Source organism: Trichechus manatus, unplaced genomic scaffold, assembly GCF_000243295.1.
Source record: "Trichechus manatus latirostris isolate Lorelei unplaced genomic scaffold, TriManLat1.0 scaffold00050, whole genome shotgun sequence".
NCBI lineage: Eukaryota > Metazoa > Chordata > Mammalia > Sirenia > Trichechidae > Trichechus > Trichechus manatus.
Window position 1 is genome coordinate 11,292,779 of NW_004443986.1, and position 17,654 is coordinate 11,310,432.

Here is a 17,654-nt window from a genome sequence, read left to right on the forward strand (position 1 = left end):
GCAGAACTCAAATTCTAGTAAAAAGAACAGACTTAATGGTCTTACTGAGACTGGAGAGACCCCAGAAGACATGGACCCCAGACTCTCTGTTAGCCCAGAACTGAAACCATTCCCAAAGTTAACTCTTCAGACATAGATTAGACTGGACTATAAGACATAAATGATACTCGTGAAGTGAGTGCTTCTTAGCTCAAGTAGATACATGAGACTAAACGGACAGCTCATGTCCAGAGGCGAGTTGAGAAGGCAAAAAGTGACAGGAGTTGGTTGAATGGACACGGGAAATCCACGGTAGAAAGGAGGATTCTGCTGTCACATTATAGGGAGAGCAACTAGGGTCACATAATAATGTGTGTATAAATTTTTGTATGAGAAACTAACTTGAACTGTAAACTTTCACTTAAAGCACAATTAAAAAAAAAATCCAACAAGCATCTCCTCCTATAAACCAAACATGTACAAAGAACAGCCTGTGTACTTTCCAGACTTTTCTGTTGCATACCTACACATCGGGTTCAACACTTGTTGGGGAGAAGACAGGCTGCTGCTGCCATACGCAGGTACCAGAGCCTCTCCTCCTTTCCTTAAAGGTGGTTATTCCATAATCGAGTTCAAAACACACACTAGCTTCTTCCACAGAGTGGGGAAACAAGAGCTTGTGTGTTGTTGTTAGGTGCTGTTGAGTCAGTTCTGACTCATAGCGACCCTATGTACAACAGAATTAAACACTGCCTGGTCCTACGCCATCCTCACAATTATTGTTATGCTTGAGCCCACTGTTGCAGCCATTGCGTCAATCCATTTGGTTGAGGGTCTTCCTCTTTTTCGCTGACCATCTACTTTACCAAGCATGGTGTCCTTCTCCAGGGACTGCTCCCTCCTGATAATATGTCCAAAGTATGTGAGACGTAGTCTCGCCATCCTTGCTTCAAAGGAGCATTCTGGTTGTACTTCTTCCAAGACAGATTTGTTCGTTCTTTTGGCAGTCCATGGTATATTCAATAATCTTCGCTAACATCATAATTCAAAGGCATTAATAATTCTTCCATCTTCCTTATTCATTGCCCAGCTTTCACATGCATATGAGGCAATTGAAAACACCATGGCTTAGGTCAGGCACACCTTAGTCCTTAAAGTGACAACTTTGCTTTTTAACACTTTAAAGAGGACTTCTGCAGCAGATTTGCCCAATGCAATGTGTCCTTTGATTTCTTGACTGCTGCTTCCATGGGTATTGATTGTGGATCCAAGTAAAACGAAATCCTTGACAACTCTATAGGGTTGCTATGAGTCGGAATCGACTTGACAACAATGTGTTTGGTTTTTATCATGATGTTGCTTATTGGTCCTGTTGTGAGGATTTTTGTTTTCTTTATGTTGAGGTGTAATCCATACTGAAGGCTGTAGTCATTGATATTCAGCAGTAAGTGCTTCAAGTTCTCTTCACTTTCAGCAAGCAAGATTGTGTCATCTGCATATTGCAGGTTGTTAATAAGTCTTCCTCCAATCCCGATGTCACGTTCTTCTTCATATAGTCCAGTTTCTCGGATTATTTGCTCAGCATACAGATTGAATAAGTACGATGAAAGGATACAAACCTGACGTACACCTTTCTTAACTTTAAACCACGCGGTATCCCCTTGGTCTGTTCAGACGACTGCCTCTTGGTCTATGTTCCCCATGAGCACAATTAAATGTTCTGGAATTCCCATTTTCCCAAATGTTATCCATAATTTGTTATGATCCACACAGTCAAATGCCTTTGCATAGTCAATACAACACAGGTAAACATCTTTCTGGTATTCTCTGCTTTCAGCCAAGATCCATCTGACATGAGTAATAATATCCCTTGTTTCACATCCTCTTCTGAATTTGGCTTGAATGTCTGGCAGTTCCCTGCCAATGTACTGTTGCAACCCCTTTGAATGATCTTCAGCAAAATTTTACTTGTGTGTCATATTAATGATATTGTTCAATAATTTCCACATTCTGTTGGATCACCTTTCTTTAGAATGGGCACAAATATGGATCTCTTCCAGTCTGTTGGCAAGGTAATTGTCTTCCAAATTTCTTGGCATAGATCAGTGAGCACTTCCTGTGCTGCAGCCGCTTGCTGAAACATCTCAGTTGGGATTCCTGAAGCCTTGTTTTTCACCAATGCTTTCAGCGCAGTTTGGACTTTTTCTTTCACTACCATGGGTTCTTGATTATATGCCACCTCCTGAAATGGCTGAACATCAACCAATTCTTTTTGGTACAGTGACTCTGTGTATTCCTTCCATCTTATTTTGATGCTTTCTGCATCATTCAATATTTTCCCCACAGAATCCTACAATATTGCAGCTCGAGGCTTGAATTTTTTCTTCAGTTCTTTCAGCTTGAGAAACGCCGAGCGTGTTCTTCCCTTTTGGTTTTCTAACTCTGGGTCTTTGCACCTTTCATTGTAATACTTTACTTTGTCTTCTCAAGCTTCCCTTTGAAGTCTTCTGTTCAACTCTTTTACTTCATCATGTTTTCCTTTCACTTTAGCTATTCGATGTTCAAGAGCAAGTTTCAGAGTCTCTTCTAACATCTATTTTGGTCTTCTCTTTCTTTCCTGTGGTGCAGTGAATTAATATGGCCCTTCCAGCCATAGTCTTTGTGACTCCTACAAAATGATTGGGTTGGACGATGCAAATAAGGTGTATGGAACCTGTGATGGTTACAACTTGGGTAGGCCAAATTACTTAATATGGCTCTTCTAGCCATAGTCTTTGTGATTCCCACAAAATGACTGGGTGGAACCATGTAAATAAGGTGTATGGAACTTGTGACTGTTACAACTTAGCTAGGCCATGACTTCCACTATTTTGTAATTGTCCTCCATTTTGTGATCTGATGTAACTGTCCTCCATTTTGTGGTATCATATGTGTTGTAAATCCTGAACCTCAGGATTAGGGTGGGGTGTATGTTGAGTCACACCCTTACTAAAGGGCGTGACTCAAATCATCACCTTACTCAAGTAACACCCTTGCACCACCTTGCTCAAGTAAAGGGAGTTTCTCTGAAAAAGTTCTCTCTCTCACTCTGGATCTTGCATCTGGTTTGTCATCATCTGACCACCGGTTCTTGGAGCTTGAGCCAGCAGCCTGCCATCTGGGCCAGCAGCCCCGTGGGACAGTAGCCTATCATCTGACCTGAGTCGCCACCTTCCGCAGCCTTGTGAGCCAGCATCCTGTTGTCTTGCCTGCCTACTTGGTTTCATCAGTCCCTGCAGCCATGTGAGTCAGGAGAAGCCTACACTTGACCCATGGATTTGGGACTTACCAGCCTCCACAACTGCATGAGTCATTTCCTTGATATGTTTGTGAGTTCTATGAGATGTTGCAGCGAATTACAGAACCCAAAGACGGGAGGGAGAGTACAGAGGGGAGGGAGAATAGTTGATGTTAGAAATGATGGAATGGTACAGCAGTTTGGAAAAGCTGGCCATTTGGGGCATCTTAAAACCTCCGCCAAACAGGAACTAGCTTTGGGCTGATCCTTATAAAAGACATGATTCATTTAGCTTGGAAGAGGTGAGCATCATAATTGCTACATATCAGAAACTCTGAAAGTTTTACATCATTTCAGTTCTAAATCTCTGCATCTCCCTACCCCGAGCACTGAACACTCAGTCACACCTCTGAATGTGTAAATCACAGCTCTGACCTTTCCCAGGTTTGGTAGCCAGGCCCTACTTAGGACTACTGATAATAGCATGGAAGTACTAACATTAATGGCTACATTTAATGAGAACTTGTCATGTGCCAGGTGCTAGATGCTTTATTTAGATTGTCTCATTTAATTCTCAGAGAAATGCCTTGGTAACACAAATCCCATTTGACTAATGAAGTCCTGTGCAGTGAAGGCAGAAAGAGATGGCTGTGTCTTGATTTAAAGAAAAAGGTCTTTTCTTAAGGGGGAGGGGAACCATATTACTGTTTGTTATATTATTCCTTACACCTTCTATATATTTGAAATATTCCATCACCATTTTTAATTACACAATATGAATCTGTTTATCATGTTGTTCAACCATTACCATTATCCATTTCCAAATGGCAAATGTCTTGTTACATTTATATTTACCACAACTTTTTAAAAAAACATGATTAATGTAATTGATATCATTAAATTGTACACCTGAAAAATGTTGAACTGGCATACGTTGTGTTATGTATATATTTTTTATAACAATAATTTTTTTAAAAAAGAGTCTCAAGTTTACCACCCTTCAATGGGCCTACAAATACTCCCACCTACCACTGCCAAGAGAAGGGCGTGAAGAGCCACTGCCTGCCTCCCCACCCCACGCCTCACGATTCCTTTACTTGGCTTAGTTTGATCCCTTCAAGGCTGCCCCTGAAGGAGAGACAAAGAAAAAAGAATACATGAAAGGACTAGGTTCAGGAAACTCTTGTTCTCCAAGTACATGTGAACAGAGGTCTTCAAATTATTGGGCACAGATTTTATTTATTATAAATAATGATGCCAGCACTGAGCACAAAGACAAATGGAATGATTTTCAAAATCTCTGCAGGCCACAGGGAAATTTATCAAGTAGAAAAGAAGACCAGCTCAAACTTAACTGCACTTTTTTTTTCAAGAAAGACATGGGCCCTCAAGTCCATCCCCTTGAGAAATTCCTAAATTAGAGTGGATGGCATGTTGAAAGACTACTCAAGAGAGTTCCTGCAACACCTTCAGAAAGGTCAAATATGGGCCATAAGAAACAGCAGCATTTCTTAAAATTTCTTTTGTGTAAAGTTCATAGAATTTGGGGATATTTAGATGTATTAGGACTTGCAGCATAATTTTAAAATATTTAAAGTATTTTAAATAACTTTATCATTGCCATACCACTGATTTCATGATGTATTAGCTCCATGTACAGTGAAACCTGTGAGAGCTGGAACTTGAAAGGACTGCCCTGTTTTTCCGAGTCTCAAAAGTTTTCTACCTTTAACAGGGTGCAGTCTTACCACTTTTCTATTAGTGGAAAATATCTGAGTTTTCCTTCTCTGACAGGTTTCTGCCTTACATAGGTTCTGGCTTTCACATGTTTTACTGTAATTTATTTGATTTGGAATTCTTAACGAAGAACTGAACTTCTCATTATCATCTATACGTAGAAAATTTGCTTTAAAATACTGCAGAAAATGAGAGTCGGACCTGTCTTTACGGTAACGCCCACCTGAACCCTCAAACAGCCAGAAAAGCACAAAATGGCCCCGTCTCCGGAAATCAGCTGGCACCAAGCCCAGGACTCAAGGAGAAGGAGCCCATGTGTGCGCTCCAGAGTCCACTCATTTCTAGATAGATTATCTAGTCCAAATATCTCACCTGATAGCTGGAGAAACTGAGGTCAAGGGTTGAAGTGACTTACTAAGTCCTCATAAGTTGTTTACCAGGAATAAACTTCCCCAGATCCTAGGAGATTAAAAGCAATAAATGGGTGGCTGAGGGAGGAGTGTGGCTGTCATACTTAAGCCAGTGACAAATGCCAGGTAACAATGAAGATGAGGCAGAAAAACTAAAGAGTTTATTACAAAATAATAAGGATGTTAAAAACAAAACATGAATCTGAGTCATTATGAAAGATCTAACTAAATTTAGTATTCTCCATTGGCAAAAAAAAAGTACATGCTATCTCTTAGAAGGTTTCCATCAAGAATGTTTAAGATAAACATAAAGTTCTCATCCAGGGCGGTAAACTCCAGGTCTTGGAAAGTTAATTCCTGTGGAATGTCTTCTTGCCCAACAATGCTAGATAGATGTTATATATGCACACACACTTGCTTTTTCAAGGATAGATGACATTTAAATTTCAGATGTGCACACATTTCACAGACAATAAGACTTAATACTCTGAATTCTGAGGGCTAAAATAACTTGTATACAAATGACCACTTATCTAAATTACCTGAAATAAAAATGACTGACTGCAAAAGAGTCCTCAAGAACATACAGTACTGAAGCATCACTAATCACCGCTCCCAAGGCCACCCATGTATAAAACAGCACCTTATCAGTTCCTGTGATGTTGTGGGAGTCCAAAGATAAGAGACAGTATGAATAAGAATTTATTATCCCAGTGAGAAATAACAAGAATGGTCTTATATGATGTCCATCCCAGGACTGAGACTCTTCCCTTCCTTCCCCTCACCTACAACTCACCTTTAATAACATAACAAAGGAGGGGTTTCTCTGTGATAAGACCCCTCATTGGTTTCTATGCTTTAAATTCATTATCATGCTCCTGGTGTTGCCCCTCCCCAGGTCATCCCTTCCCCCAATCATCTCTACAATTGATAGGATTTCTGGACAGTCTTCCCAGGTGATATCATCCCTGTGTCTGGGGTCCAGGTGAGCAGGCCTAGGTCTTCACCTGTGCCTGCTCAGGACAGTGCACATTCCACGACACCCCACGTATCCTCACTAAGGGCTAAGATCCACGCCTCTGTCTTTACATTCTGTGGTACAATTTTAACGACTTTTACCTCAGCCAGTTTCTTTTCTTCACACTCACTTCAAGCATGATTTAGAGGAAAGAACAGGAGCTTTGGAGCCAGGAAAACCTGGGCTGAAGCCCAGTTCCAGCATCCAAATTGAGCTATGTGACTGTGAACAAGTTATTTCTCCTTCCTGAGCCTTAGTTCCCTCAAGTGTAAAAGCCGTTGGGTGTATAGAATAAATGAGATGATATGCATAAAGCTCCTGGCACATAGTAGGTGCTCAGTGGATGCGCCTTCCCTCCCCCTCCTCTCTCCGTTTCCCCACTTGTGTCTGTCGGCTCTAGCCTCTCTCTCTGCGGAATGTTTTCTCCAGTCTCTACACACTGACCTCTTCCCATATGCTTCCTCTTGGCAATCTCTCTACACCTGAATCATGAAGAGTGTTTGAAAAACCTATATCAGGAAATGCGGTTATAGACGATTGCCAAGTTGTGGTTCTTGAAATAGAAATAAGAAGATTGCAAAATGGGGCTGCACTATAGGGCTGAAGACGGAGGAGGCAGAGGAGGCCCCTGGACTCTCTCGGCCCTCCTGGCCCCCTCACCCAGTAGAAAGGGTTGCAAACAAAAATAAAGGATGCTGTTAAAATTTCATTTCAGATAAACAACATGGACTTTTCTAGTATGTCCCAAGTATTGCAGCAGAGAAGGAAGATGCCTCTCCAGCAAAGGAGAAAAGCTCAGAGAAAGAAAAATAAAGACTGCGACTGCCAGAGAAAGGTGACTGTCCCTTCCACCTGGTGCCACCAGAGAGAGCTTCAAGTTCTCTGACAGAAAGGAAACTCCTGCTGGAGTCATAACTCAGTGTAGTCTGGAGTTCTGGAAAGTGCCAGGAGGCTAAAGAGGCAATCAAACTATGTCCATGGTCTTAACAACTCCATGAAGCATCAGAGGTTACTGGAGTGATAAAGGGATTTAAGACTACAGTGGCCCAGGCATTCTCAATCTGCCCACCAAATGCTTGATACATGAGTTTTATGTTATTTTTTACTCATTAATTTCTTTTCCTTTTTTTCCATTAATTTTTTAAACATAATTTCATTTGATGAGCACTTATTTTATATTTCACGTAACCCTAAGAATGTTGGGAAAGAGGCAATAAGCTACTCATATTAAATACAAGTGAGTTCTCTAAATTTATTTGGATTTGAATTTTCTGTTTTAAAAGAGGGGTGGTTAAATGACATATGAAAATGCACGTTACTGCACAAATCGAAATATCACCTCTTGTCAGGATTGTTACAATAACCTCCAAATTAGACTCCTTGCTTCTGCCCATCCAATCTCTTCTCAACCCAGCAGCCAGGATGATCCTTCTAAAAAGTAAATCAGACATGCCACTTCCCTTCTCAAAATCCTCCAGCGCCTCCCCATCTCACTCCAAGTAAAAGTTCCTCCAGCGGCCTGTGAGGTTCTTCATGACTTGGCTGCCTACTCGCTGTCCCCTCTGACCTCACCTCCTCCCGCTCTTCCCCTGGCTTACTCTGTGCCAGCCATACTTGTGCCCACAACATTCTTGCTCAGGATATCCCCATGTTCATCCCCTGCCCTCCGTCATGTCTTTGCTCTAATGCAACTTCTCCCTAATTCTTCTCTGACCATGCTTTTTAAAAACATAGTCCCCACTCCTTAGCCTGACCTCTCCCCCTTCCCTGCCATATCTTTCTTCATACTCCTGGTCCCCATCAACATACTATATATTTAGCTTAGTTGTATACTTTGTGTCTCTCTCCATGAGAATGTAAGGCAGAAATTTTGGTATTTGTTCACTGCAGCGTCCCCAGCACATAGAACATGGCACATAGTAGGCAGTCAGTAAAATTAGTTATCGAATATTGAGCAAGCATAAGATAAAAATATTGATGAGTTATGTGGAAGAAAGTCTCGGTGAACTGCTTCTATAAAGATTACAGTCCAGAAAACCCTATGGAGCCGTTCTGCTCTGTAACACATGAGGTCGTCATGAGTTGGGGGCCAACTTGATGGCAGCTAACAACAACATACTAGGGTAAAATGAACTTGCTGAAAGTCAAACACATAAATAAATGTGCGGTTTAGGCTTCGAAGTTGAAAAATAGCTTTTCCACTGAAGCCTTTCACTTGGTTTTTTCCTTTCCTAATCAGAAAATTATAAAGAGCTGGAGGGCGCTGTAATTTTCCTACATCTGTAATTAATATTAAAAAATGCAGGACAGAACATTTTCACTATTGGCATTTTTCATAAGTCATATGGAGTCCCTGGGTAGTGTGAATGGTTGGAAAGGTAGGAGGTTTGAGTCTACCCAGAGGCACCTCAGAAAAAACTTCTGGTGATCTACTTCCAAAAATTCAGACACTGAAAACCCTATGGAGAACAGGGTCACAAAAGCAGGAGTGGGTACTGCCACTTTTCCATCCCCGTCCTCTGCACGTTTCACAGAGCCTCCACTAGTGCCATGCTGGGGCAGCACGGCCATAAGTTTGCCACCTCTATGATTCCCAGGAGCCACTATGAGAAGGGCCCAGGGAAGGATTTGCCATTTTCAGTGGAAAATAAGTGGCGTTTATTAATTATCATGATTTAATACTTTGGATCTGGATTTACTGCATGTTTCTTTATACTAAGACACCAACTGCTTAAGAAATAAGGATGTTTAAGTTCATCCATGAAACAGACAAGAAGACGAGCACATTAAAAAGTGCAACCTTTGAAAAATGGATCAAACTCTGTTGAATTCGTATAGCATACTGCATATGTTAGCAGATAAACTTATTACATGGGGAAAAAATTCTATGGAGTACAGTTCTACTCTACATGGGGTCAGCATGAGTTAGAAGTGACAACTGGTGGTTATGATTGAAAAAAGTATATCTTTGTCTGAAGTAACATCCTTTTAAAGTACTTCCCAATCTTAAAAGCTAGCAAGCGGTCATCTAAGATGCATCAATTGGTCCCAACCCAGCTGGGGCAAAGGAGATTGAAGTACAGCAAAGACACAAGGAAAATATTAGCCTGAGAGACAGAAAGGGCCATATAAACGAGAACTAGATGGTGCCCGGCTACCACCAATGACTGCCCTTGACAGGGAACACAACAGAGAGTCCCTGACACAGCAGGAGAAAAGTGGGGTGCAGAACCCAAATTCTAGTAAAAAGACCAGCTTAATGGTTTGACTGAGACCAGAGGGACCCCGGAAGACATGGCCCCTGGACTCTCTGTTGGCCCAGAGCTGAAACCATTCCAGAGGCCAACTCTTTAGACAGAGATTAGACTGGACTATGGGAGATAAAGTGATACTTGTGAGGAGTGTTCTTCTTATCTCAAGTAGATACATGAGACTAAGCAGGCAGCTCCTGTCTGGAGGCGACATGAGAAGGCAGAGAGGGTGAGGAGCTGGTTGAGTGGACACAGGAAATCCGGGGTGGAAAGGAAGAGTGTGCTGTCACAGTACAGGGAGAGCAAGCAGGGTCACATAACAATGTGTGTATGAATTTTTATATGAGAAACTGACTTGAATTGTAAACTTTCACTTAAAGCACAATAAAAAATAAAGTGCTTCCCAAGTCTCCGCCATTAGGCTAAGAAATTGCAAATTAAAGATGTGCTCCTCATAAAGTTTCAGCACAATGGACATTCAGTAAATGTTTGTTCACTGGCAAATTTCCCATCTGTCACCCTTTTAACAAAGGTCTAACTGAACTACCTTTAAATGTGAGATGTGTCAGAATCCAAAATGCCAAACAGAATTCTCATTACCTCTCAACAGAGTCTCGGATGAGCTGCTGCAAGTCCACCTCCTGCTTCCTCAGGGTTCCAAATGAAGACTGACTCTCCACGAGGCCTTTGGCTCCAATATTCAGTTTGACCTTCCCAAACGCCGTCTCAATGGTCCCACCTACGTGATTTTCAAACTTGCCCTCGTATTTCACAAAATCTGACTCCACAACCACTGGAATGAACGAGATGTGCAGAGGAATCAGATGACAAGCTGGACACCTCTGAGTCTTAGGTCACCTAGCTTCCCAAGCCCGTGGAGACCCTTGGGGGACATGAGGTTTGTGTTCAAAAGGGAAAGCTGGCAGTCATGCTGTGTGCATGTGTCAAAAGAAAATGGGGCCACCACTCCCACGAGCTGACTGAGAGCACAGGATGAACCGGTGGCCTGGGACTCACTGGGTACTCTTTCAATTTTTTTTTTTTTTAATTCCGATATATATTAGAAAGGCACACAAGACATACGTGTACAGTTAAATGAATAATTTTAAAGTGAATACCCATTTAACCATTAGTCAGGTCAAGAAATAGGATGAACATGAAAAGGAGCTACAGTGAAGCCTGTGAGAGCAAGAACTCAACGGGAATGCCTTGTTTTTCCGGGTCTCACAAGTTTTCCTCCATTGACGAGGTGAGGTCTTACCACTTTTCTATTGCTCGTTTTAGTGGAAAATATTTGAGTTTTCCTTCTCTGACAGGTTTCTGCCTTATACACGTTCTGGCTTTCACAGATTTTACTATATATAAGAAAGACACTTAAGCAGAGAGAGAACAGCAGCCCCTGCCCTGTGGACCACCTTACTCAGCATCTGGCGGGTCTGCCCCTGGCCCTGCCCTTGGGCATCTTCTCTTCCCACCCACCAGTCTTGTGAAACATCCCCCTGGCCTTCATTGCCATCTCCAGGCACACAAGTTCCTTCCCATATTGATCTTTTCATATGTGACCTCTGCCTAGTATTTAATTCCTTATTATGCAATTCCTTATCTCTGTCTTCCCAGTAAGGTCTGTGGACTTGCCCTCCCTCCCTCCAAGACCATCCTGTAGTACAAAAGCTCCCAGACTCTCTCCACCCTTCTTTCCTGGCTTCCCAGCCACTAAGGAATACTCCACCCCTCCTCCCCAACCTGGGAACTGTCATGCTCCTCCTCTTCTGGCCATAGTCAAGTGATGGCTATCAGACTGTCTTCAAGATCTGCCCTTTTATCTGAACCCCAAAGATAAATTTCTGCTGATCTCATACCTGAACGGCAGCCTTTTCACATGGCTCCAGGTTTCTACTTTTCTCATGTTTAATCCAACCAAATACCATCATAAAAGTAGTCTTAGTCATCATCCTTCAGTAAGGAGTCAGCTAGGAACTTCACACTGGGACTTTTTCATTTCTTTGACTCAAGGCTCTCCTTGACTCCTGGTTGCACTTCATATGGGATTCAAATCCACCTGGTGTCTGAAAGGCTTCTTTCCATCCACTCAGTGTCTTAAGTTTCCCCTCCCCTCAACATCGATATTTCTTTCAGTCCAGTCAAGAAAACCCACTCCTCAACCAGGATTAATGAGAATTAATCACCATTCATTATCTTTGCAATTTACAAAGCAGAGAGCCCTCTCCCTACCACCACCAAAAAAAAAAGGCTTTAAAAATGCCTCAATTCAAAGTCTATTCCTAGTAGCACTCACTGACTACAAACATTTTGGGAAATGCTTTTGGAGGCAAGATAGAGTAATTGTCAAGAGTACAAGATTATATCCCTACCATGAGACAGACTGACATAGTGGCTACAACAACAGGCTTAAACATACTAAAGATGGGAAGGACGACCAAGGACTAGACAACATTTCATTCTGTTATGCATAGGTCACCATAAGTTGGAGTCATCTCAAAGGCAAGTAACAACAACAGCAACAATATTACTAAATACAACCAGAATGATCATTAGAAGAAAAAACAGTGAGACTTTGGCTCACATACTTTGGACGCATCACCAGAAAAGACCAATCACTAGAAAAGGAAAATATACACAGCAGGGTAGGCCCCCTAGCTGGTCCAAAAATGGCTAGAGAGTGGGGAAAGGAGAACGACTTGGGGTTTTTATTGTGGTTAGGGGGTGGGACTTGGGTGAAGGTTCTAGTGCATAGGCTGGGGCTTGCATAGTTAGTTTGGTAAAGTAGAGGGTCAGCGAAAATGAGGGAACCCCTCAATGCGATCGATTGGCACGATAGCCACGGTGGACTCAAACATCAAAGATCATGAAGATGGCATAGGATTGGGCAAAGTTTTGTTCTATTATACATAAGGTCACCATGAGTGGACACTGATGACGGCAGCTAACAACAACAACAGCATTACTATAGCTGTGAGACCGTGGGCAGCAATCGTCTCCCTGAACCTCAGGTTTCTCATATGTAACTTGAGGGTAATTAATACCACCACCCTGGTTAAGTCTATTGCAAGTTGATATATGCAAAGCATGTACTACAGAGCCTAGCACATAGCAAGCCCTCAGTTACTACAGAGCCTAGCACATAGCAAATGCTCAATCTAGCCACTGGGTTCAGGCCAGAACAACATTATTTTCTGACAAGCAGGACAGTCCTAGGTTCAACAAAGTGCTAGCCAGACAGAAATTCTACCTTCAGGAACACAGCTCTGGTTGTATCCAAGCTTCTTACCACCTGTGGAAACTGTCCCCAAGGCTGACCCCATAGCAGGTGGGGACAATCAAGAGTTTGGCCACGTATTCTGAAAAGCCAGCCTAAAAGGATGTCATTTGTGCACACTTTTGTGTCAAGTCATTATCTGCTAGTGGTGGAAGAGAGTAAACAAGGACACCGCCATGAGATGCCTGGGGTTGACAACAATTAAACAACACCCTCAAACGCCACATCTCTGGGCAACAAATACACTGTGGTGTTGTGTGCGCCAAAAAATAATGAAGCTGAAGCATCCTGAAGCGTTTGCTCAGGAGACAAGGAAAAGACATCGCGCTGTCCTCTCATCACAGCCCTAATGCCAACAGGAAACAGCACTGGCCTCTCATAATTAGAACAGCGGGGGCTTCGCCATCTGCAGTGACTGCGACTGGCCTCACTGATCTTTCAGGACACCTCGAAAGGGGCACTCTGGTAGCACAGAGCAGTTTCAGTACTTAGGCGTCCATGGTCTACTTGGTGAGTATTTTATCTCTTGCATCTGCTCATCTCAACGGCAGTTCTACCAGAAAAAAAAAAAATCCAGAAAAAAAAGGACAATAAAATTAACATTAATGCATTTTGCTATTGCTTAGCAGCGCTGATTATGAGCCTGGCTGAAGAGAGCACTGGCAGGAATGCCTGTCTGCAACAGAATTTGGGGATTATCTGTAAACTCAAATTATCACCTGGATCTCTCTTCCCCTTTAATACAGATGCTGTCGGAGTTAGAGGCCTGAAAACCTGAAAGGGGACTCAGACACCATTTAATCCAATAATTAAGAGCTGATGGTACTTTCGTATATCACCATGTTCCAAGAACTAATGCAGCAATTAGTACAAAAGTCTTCAAAAAGTTCCTAACCTCTGGTCCAGTAATTCTATCTCCAGGCATCTATACAAAAGCAACTGCTTAAGGGGAAAAATAATTTAAACAAAATGTTCATTGCAGCTTTATTAAGCCCTAAATTGGAAAGGTTAAACAAAATATTGTGTATACACACAATATAATATCTCATTTTTTAAAATAGTATTAAAAAATATTTAAACCTGTAGAGGAAACCTTATATAAGGTTAAACAAAAATTAAATGAATATATAAAATTATACATAGTGTGTTTCCCAATTTTGTTTTAAAATATTAGATGCATAGGAAAAAAGACTAAAATCTAAGTGTTAGTGGGAATTAACACTTGAAGGTGGAATTTTGTTGATTTTTTTATTTTCTTCTTCCTCTCTCTATATATATTTTATAAATGCTTTACTGAAATAAACAGTTTAACTCCAGTTTTGATGTTTGACTGCTGTTATGGATTGAACTGTGTCCCCCAAAATTATGTGTTGTAAATCCTAACCCCTATACCTGTGGATGTAAGAATTTGGGAATAGGGTTTCTTTTCTTTTATGTTAATGAGCCATATCAGTGCAGGGTGTGTCTCAAACATAACCACTTTTGAGATGCAAAAGGAGGAGATTAGGCACAGAAGCAAGCAAGGGCAAACAGGGGAAAGATAGGTGCCACCTGGAGATCCCCAAAGAACTCCAAGAAGAACACTAAAGAAGCTGAGACAAGGATTTTCCCTCTGAATGGACAGAGGGAGCCCTCCCTTAGAGCCAGCACCCTAAATTTGGACTTTTAGCCTCCTAAACTGTGAGAAAATATATGTCTGTTCATCAAAGCCACACACTTGTGGTATTTCTGTTATAGCAGCACTAAGAAACTAAGACAACTGCTGACAGCTTTCAAGCCCTGCTATTCCTCTTTCCCCTTCTGCTCCACATCTGAGTAAGCTGTTAAGAAAGCTCAGGTACTCACTCCTTTGGTGCTGGAAGGGCATTCTAACTATGCAAGCCCCAGTCTGTACACTGGAATCTTCACCCTAGTCCCACCCCCTAACCACAATAAAAACCCCAAGCCCATCTCTTTTCCCCACTCTCTCCAGCCATTTTTGGACCATCCAGGGGGCCTGCCCTGCTCTCCCCAGAAAGCCTCATTATATGAGTAATTAACCTTTTCATACCTTCTTGGTGCATATTTGGCATCACCACCCTCAACATCTGAACCAAATTTAGGTTCAGGGATCCATCCCACCTCTGTGGAGTCCTACATCTAAAATGAGCATGTCTTACTTTCACACCAAAAACTGAAGTACTATTTTAAAAAAAGAAAGCTATTACTTTTCAAGTCAAGCATGCCTGCAGCATTTTGTTCATTTTCTAGAAAGCACATATTTTAAGACAGCAGTCCAAGAAACAGGAGAATTCATTATAAGGTAGCAACTCTGGATTCAAGACAACACATGTCTAGAAGAACCATCTTCTGTTCTGGGCTAATTGTACCTGAAGAAACATACCTGGACTCAGAAATTGGTCTTCTGTAAGTACATCTCCAAGGGTGACAGATAAAAATTGGTAACTGGGTCTCTGCCAGCACCAGAATCTCTTCTTTTTGGTCACCAGACTTAGAAGTTGTAACTTATCAGAGTCATTCAAGTTTGATACTGCAATCAGGTTACCACCAGCATCAACTTCTCTAAGAAAATTCCTTGTTGCCTTGGCAAACATTCTGATGGCTCCAAATTACCTGAAAAAATAAAGTTTTCCCAAAGTCAAATAAAGGTTTTTGTTCTAAAATTGCTTCATTTCCCCCTAGCATCAATCAGTTCACAATGAAAGAATACCTTATCCCTAGGAAAGCCTCTAGTTTGACTTCAGTTGATGACAAAGAAATTGATTTGAGATACTGAAAGAGAATATATGTACCAGTTAGGATAGGCTAGGTTATGCTTCAGAAACAAACATCCCCCAAATCTTGTGGCTTATAACAATAAAAGTGTATTTGTGGTTCATACTATATATCCAATACAGGGGGAGAGGAGAGCTTTGCTCACCATAGTGATTCACGGATCCAGACTGATGGGACAGCCACCATCTTGAGCACTGCTGGTCATCAACCAACAGGAAAGAGAGTTCTGGAAGGTCTCATACCATCAATTAAATGTTCTGGCCCAAAAGTGACACATGTCATGTCTACTCACCGTTTATCAGAACAGTCACATGACTACCCCCATATGTATCTTAGTTATGACTACTTCTTTGAAGAGTCAAACATGCTTTTTCTCTATACTGTGTGAATTTTCCTATTCAGAAATGAAAAGTAACTAGTTACCACTTTTTAACCAGAAAAGAAGAAAACACAATCACACTTCAGATGAAAGAAAAAAGAATATATATTGAAAGATATAAAAGAAAAGTACTGTATTCTGTGGATGTATAGACTATTCAGTAAATGGTGTTAGAACAACTGGCTAAGCATTGGGAAGAAATAAAGTCAGATCTCCATCTCACACCACACACATGAGCAAATTCTCAATGGATTAGGGGAAAAATGAAACCATTAAAACTAGAAAAAAAATGCAGATAAATATTTATATCATTGTAGGATAAGAAGGGCCTTTAGAAATATGACAGAAAAAGTGGAAACCAAATTGAAAGCAATTGATAGTCTTGGCTATATTGAAATTAATACCATGAAAATTTTAAAAATAAATCATTGTAAAATGCAAATGGCCAACTGAGAAATACTTGCAATGTTTATGATAGAGGTAGAATCCTTAATATATAAAACATTTTTACAAATGAATTTTTTTTTAAACACTGCAATAGAAACATGGGCAAATGTTATAAACAAAGAATTCACACACATACAGACTGCATTATGTGTGTGTATGTATGTGAGTGTGTGTGTATATATGTATACACATATGCAAAATCATATTACTCAAAAAGCACAAATTGAAATAATGTTTTTAAAGCTATCCAGGGTCAAAAATTAAAATGTCTAAAACCCTCATATGAATTTAAGGACAAGAGCTGTGTTTTATTTTTACTCTGGTGCCTGAGACAGTCACAGGGACCCTAGAAACAGACTTTAAGAGCTGAAGGTAATCTTAGACCTTAACTAGTTCAATCCACTTTCTTTAACAGGAATCTCCTCTAGGGCATCAGGGAACATTTGCCCTTCTTATCACTATTACTGTACTCACTACTGTCGAGTAGATACTGACTCATAGCAACCCCATAGGACAGAGTAGAATTGCCCCACAGGGTTTCCATGGAGCAGCTGGTGGATTCGAACTGCTGACCTTTTGGTTAGCAACCATAGCTCTTAACCACTGTACCACCTGGGCTCCAATCACTAGTTCTTCTCTAAAGTACCTTTTCCTAGATTATTGTGAAGCAGTAGTTACCTAATCTCCTTCTTGCATACTAACAATAAGAATTAACATTTTAAAAACATAAGAGACGCTCCTTTCTGATAGTGAACTGCAAATAACAGCTAAATATGCTTATTCTCTTATCTCTAATTAATCTCTCACTATACCTAGCATAAGGAGCTTGCATGAAATGGAACACTCATTTATTCATTTACCAAATCATTTATTGAATCATTCACTAAATCATTTATTAATTATTCTTGAATACTGACTATACCCTACGTACTGGGTTTAAGCATGTAGGATACAGAGATTTAAAAAAAAAAAAAAAGTCTCTCTCCTCAATGAGTGACAAGACAGAGAAATAAAAAGGAAAGCTCTTTGTTAGACACTGACACAAATTGCTTTGGGGGAATGCACCAAGAAAAGGGCCTCTAAATCCAACTGGACCAATAAGCA

General features: G+C 41.0%; 1 protein-coding gene and 1 pseudogene across 1 annotated transcript in view; one reads left to right on the forward strand and one right to left on the reverse strand.

Annotated features, from left to right (window-relative positions):
* Positions 1–15,543, reverse strand: part of GSDME (gasdermin E) — a 71,422-nt gene extending 55,879 nt beyond the window's left edge. The window contains exons 1-2 of the mRNA XM_004377463.1: positions 15,333–15,543; positions 10,273–10,465 (exon numbers count right to left, since the gene is read on the reverse strand). Coding sequence (XP_004377520.1) covers positions 10,273–10,465; positions 15,333–15,543 — 404 coding nt within the window. The remainder of the gene's footprint in view (positions 1–10,272; positions 10,466–15,332) is intronic.
* Positions 8,949–9,256, forward strand: LOC111820776 (cytochrome c oxidase subunit 7C, mitochondrial pseudogene; annotated as a pseudogene).
* Positions 15,544–17,654: the final 2,111 nt, after the last annotated feature.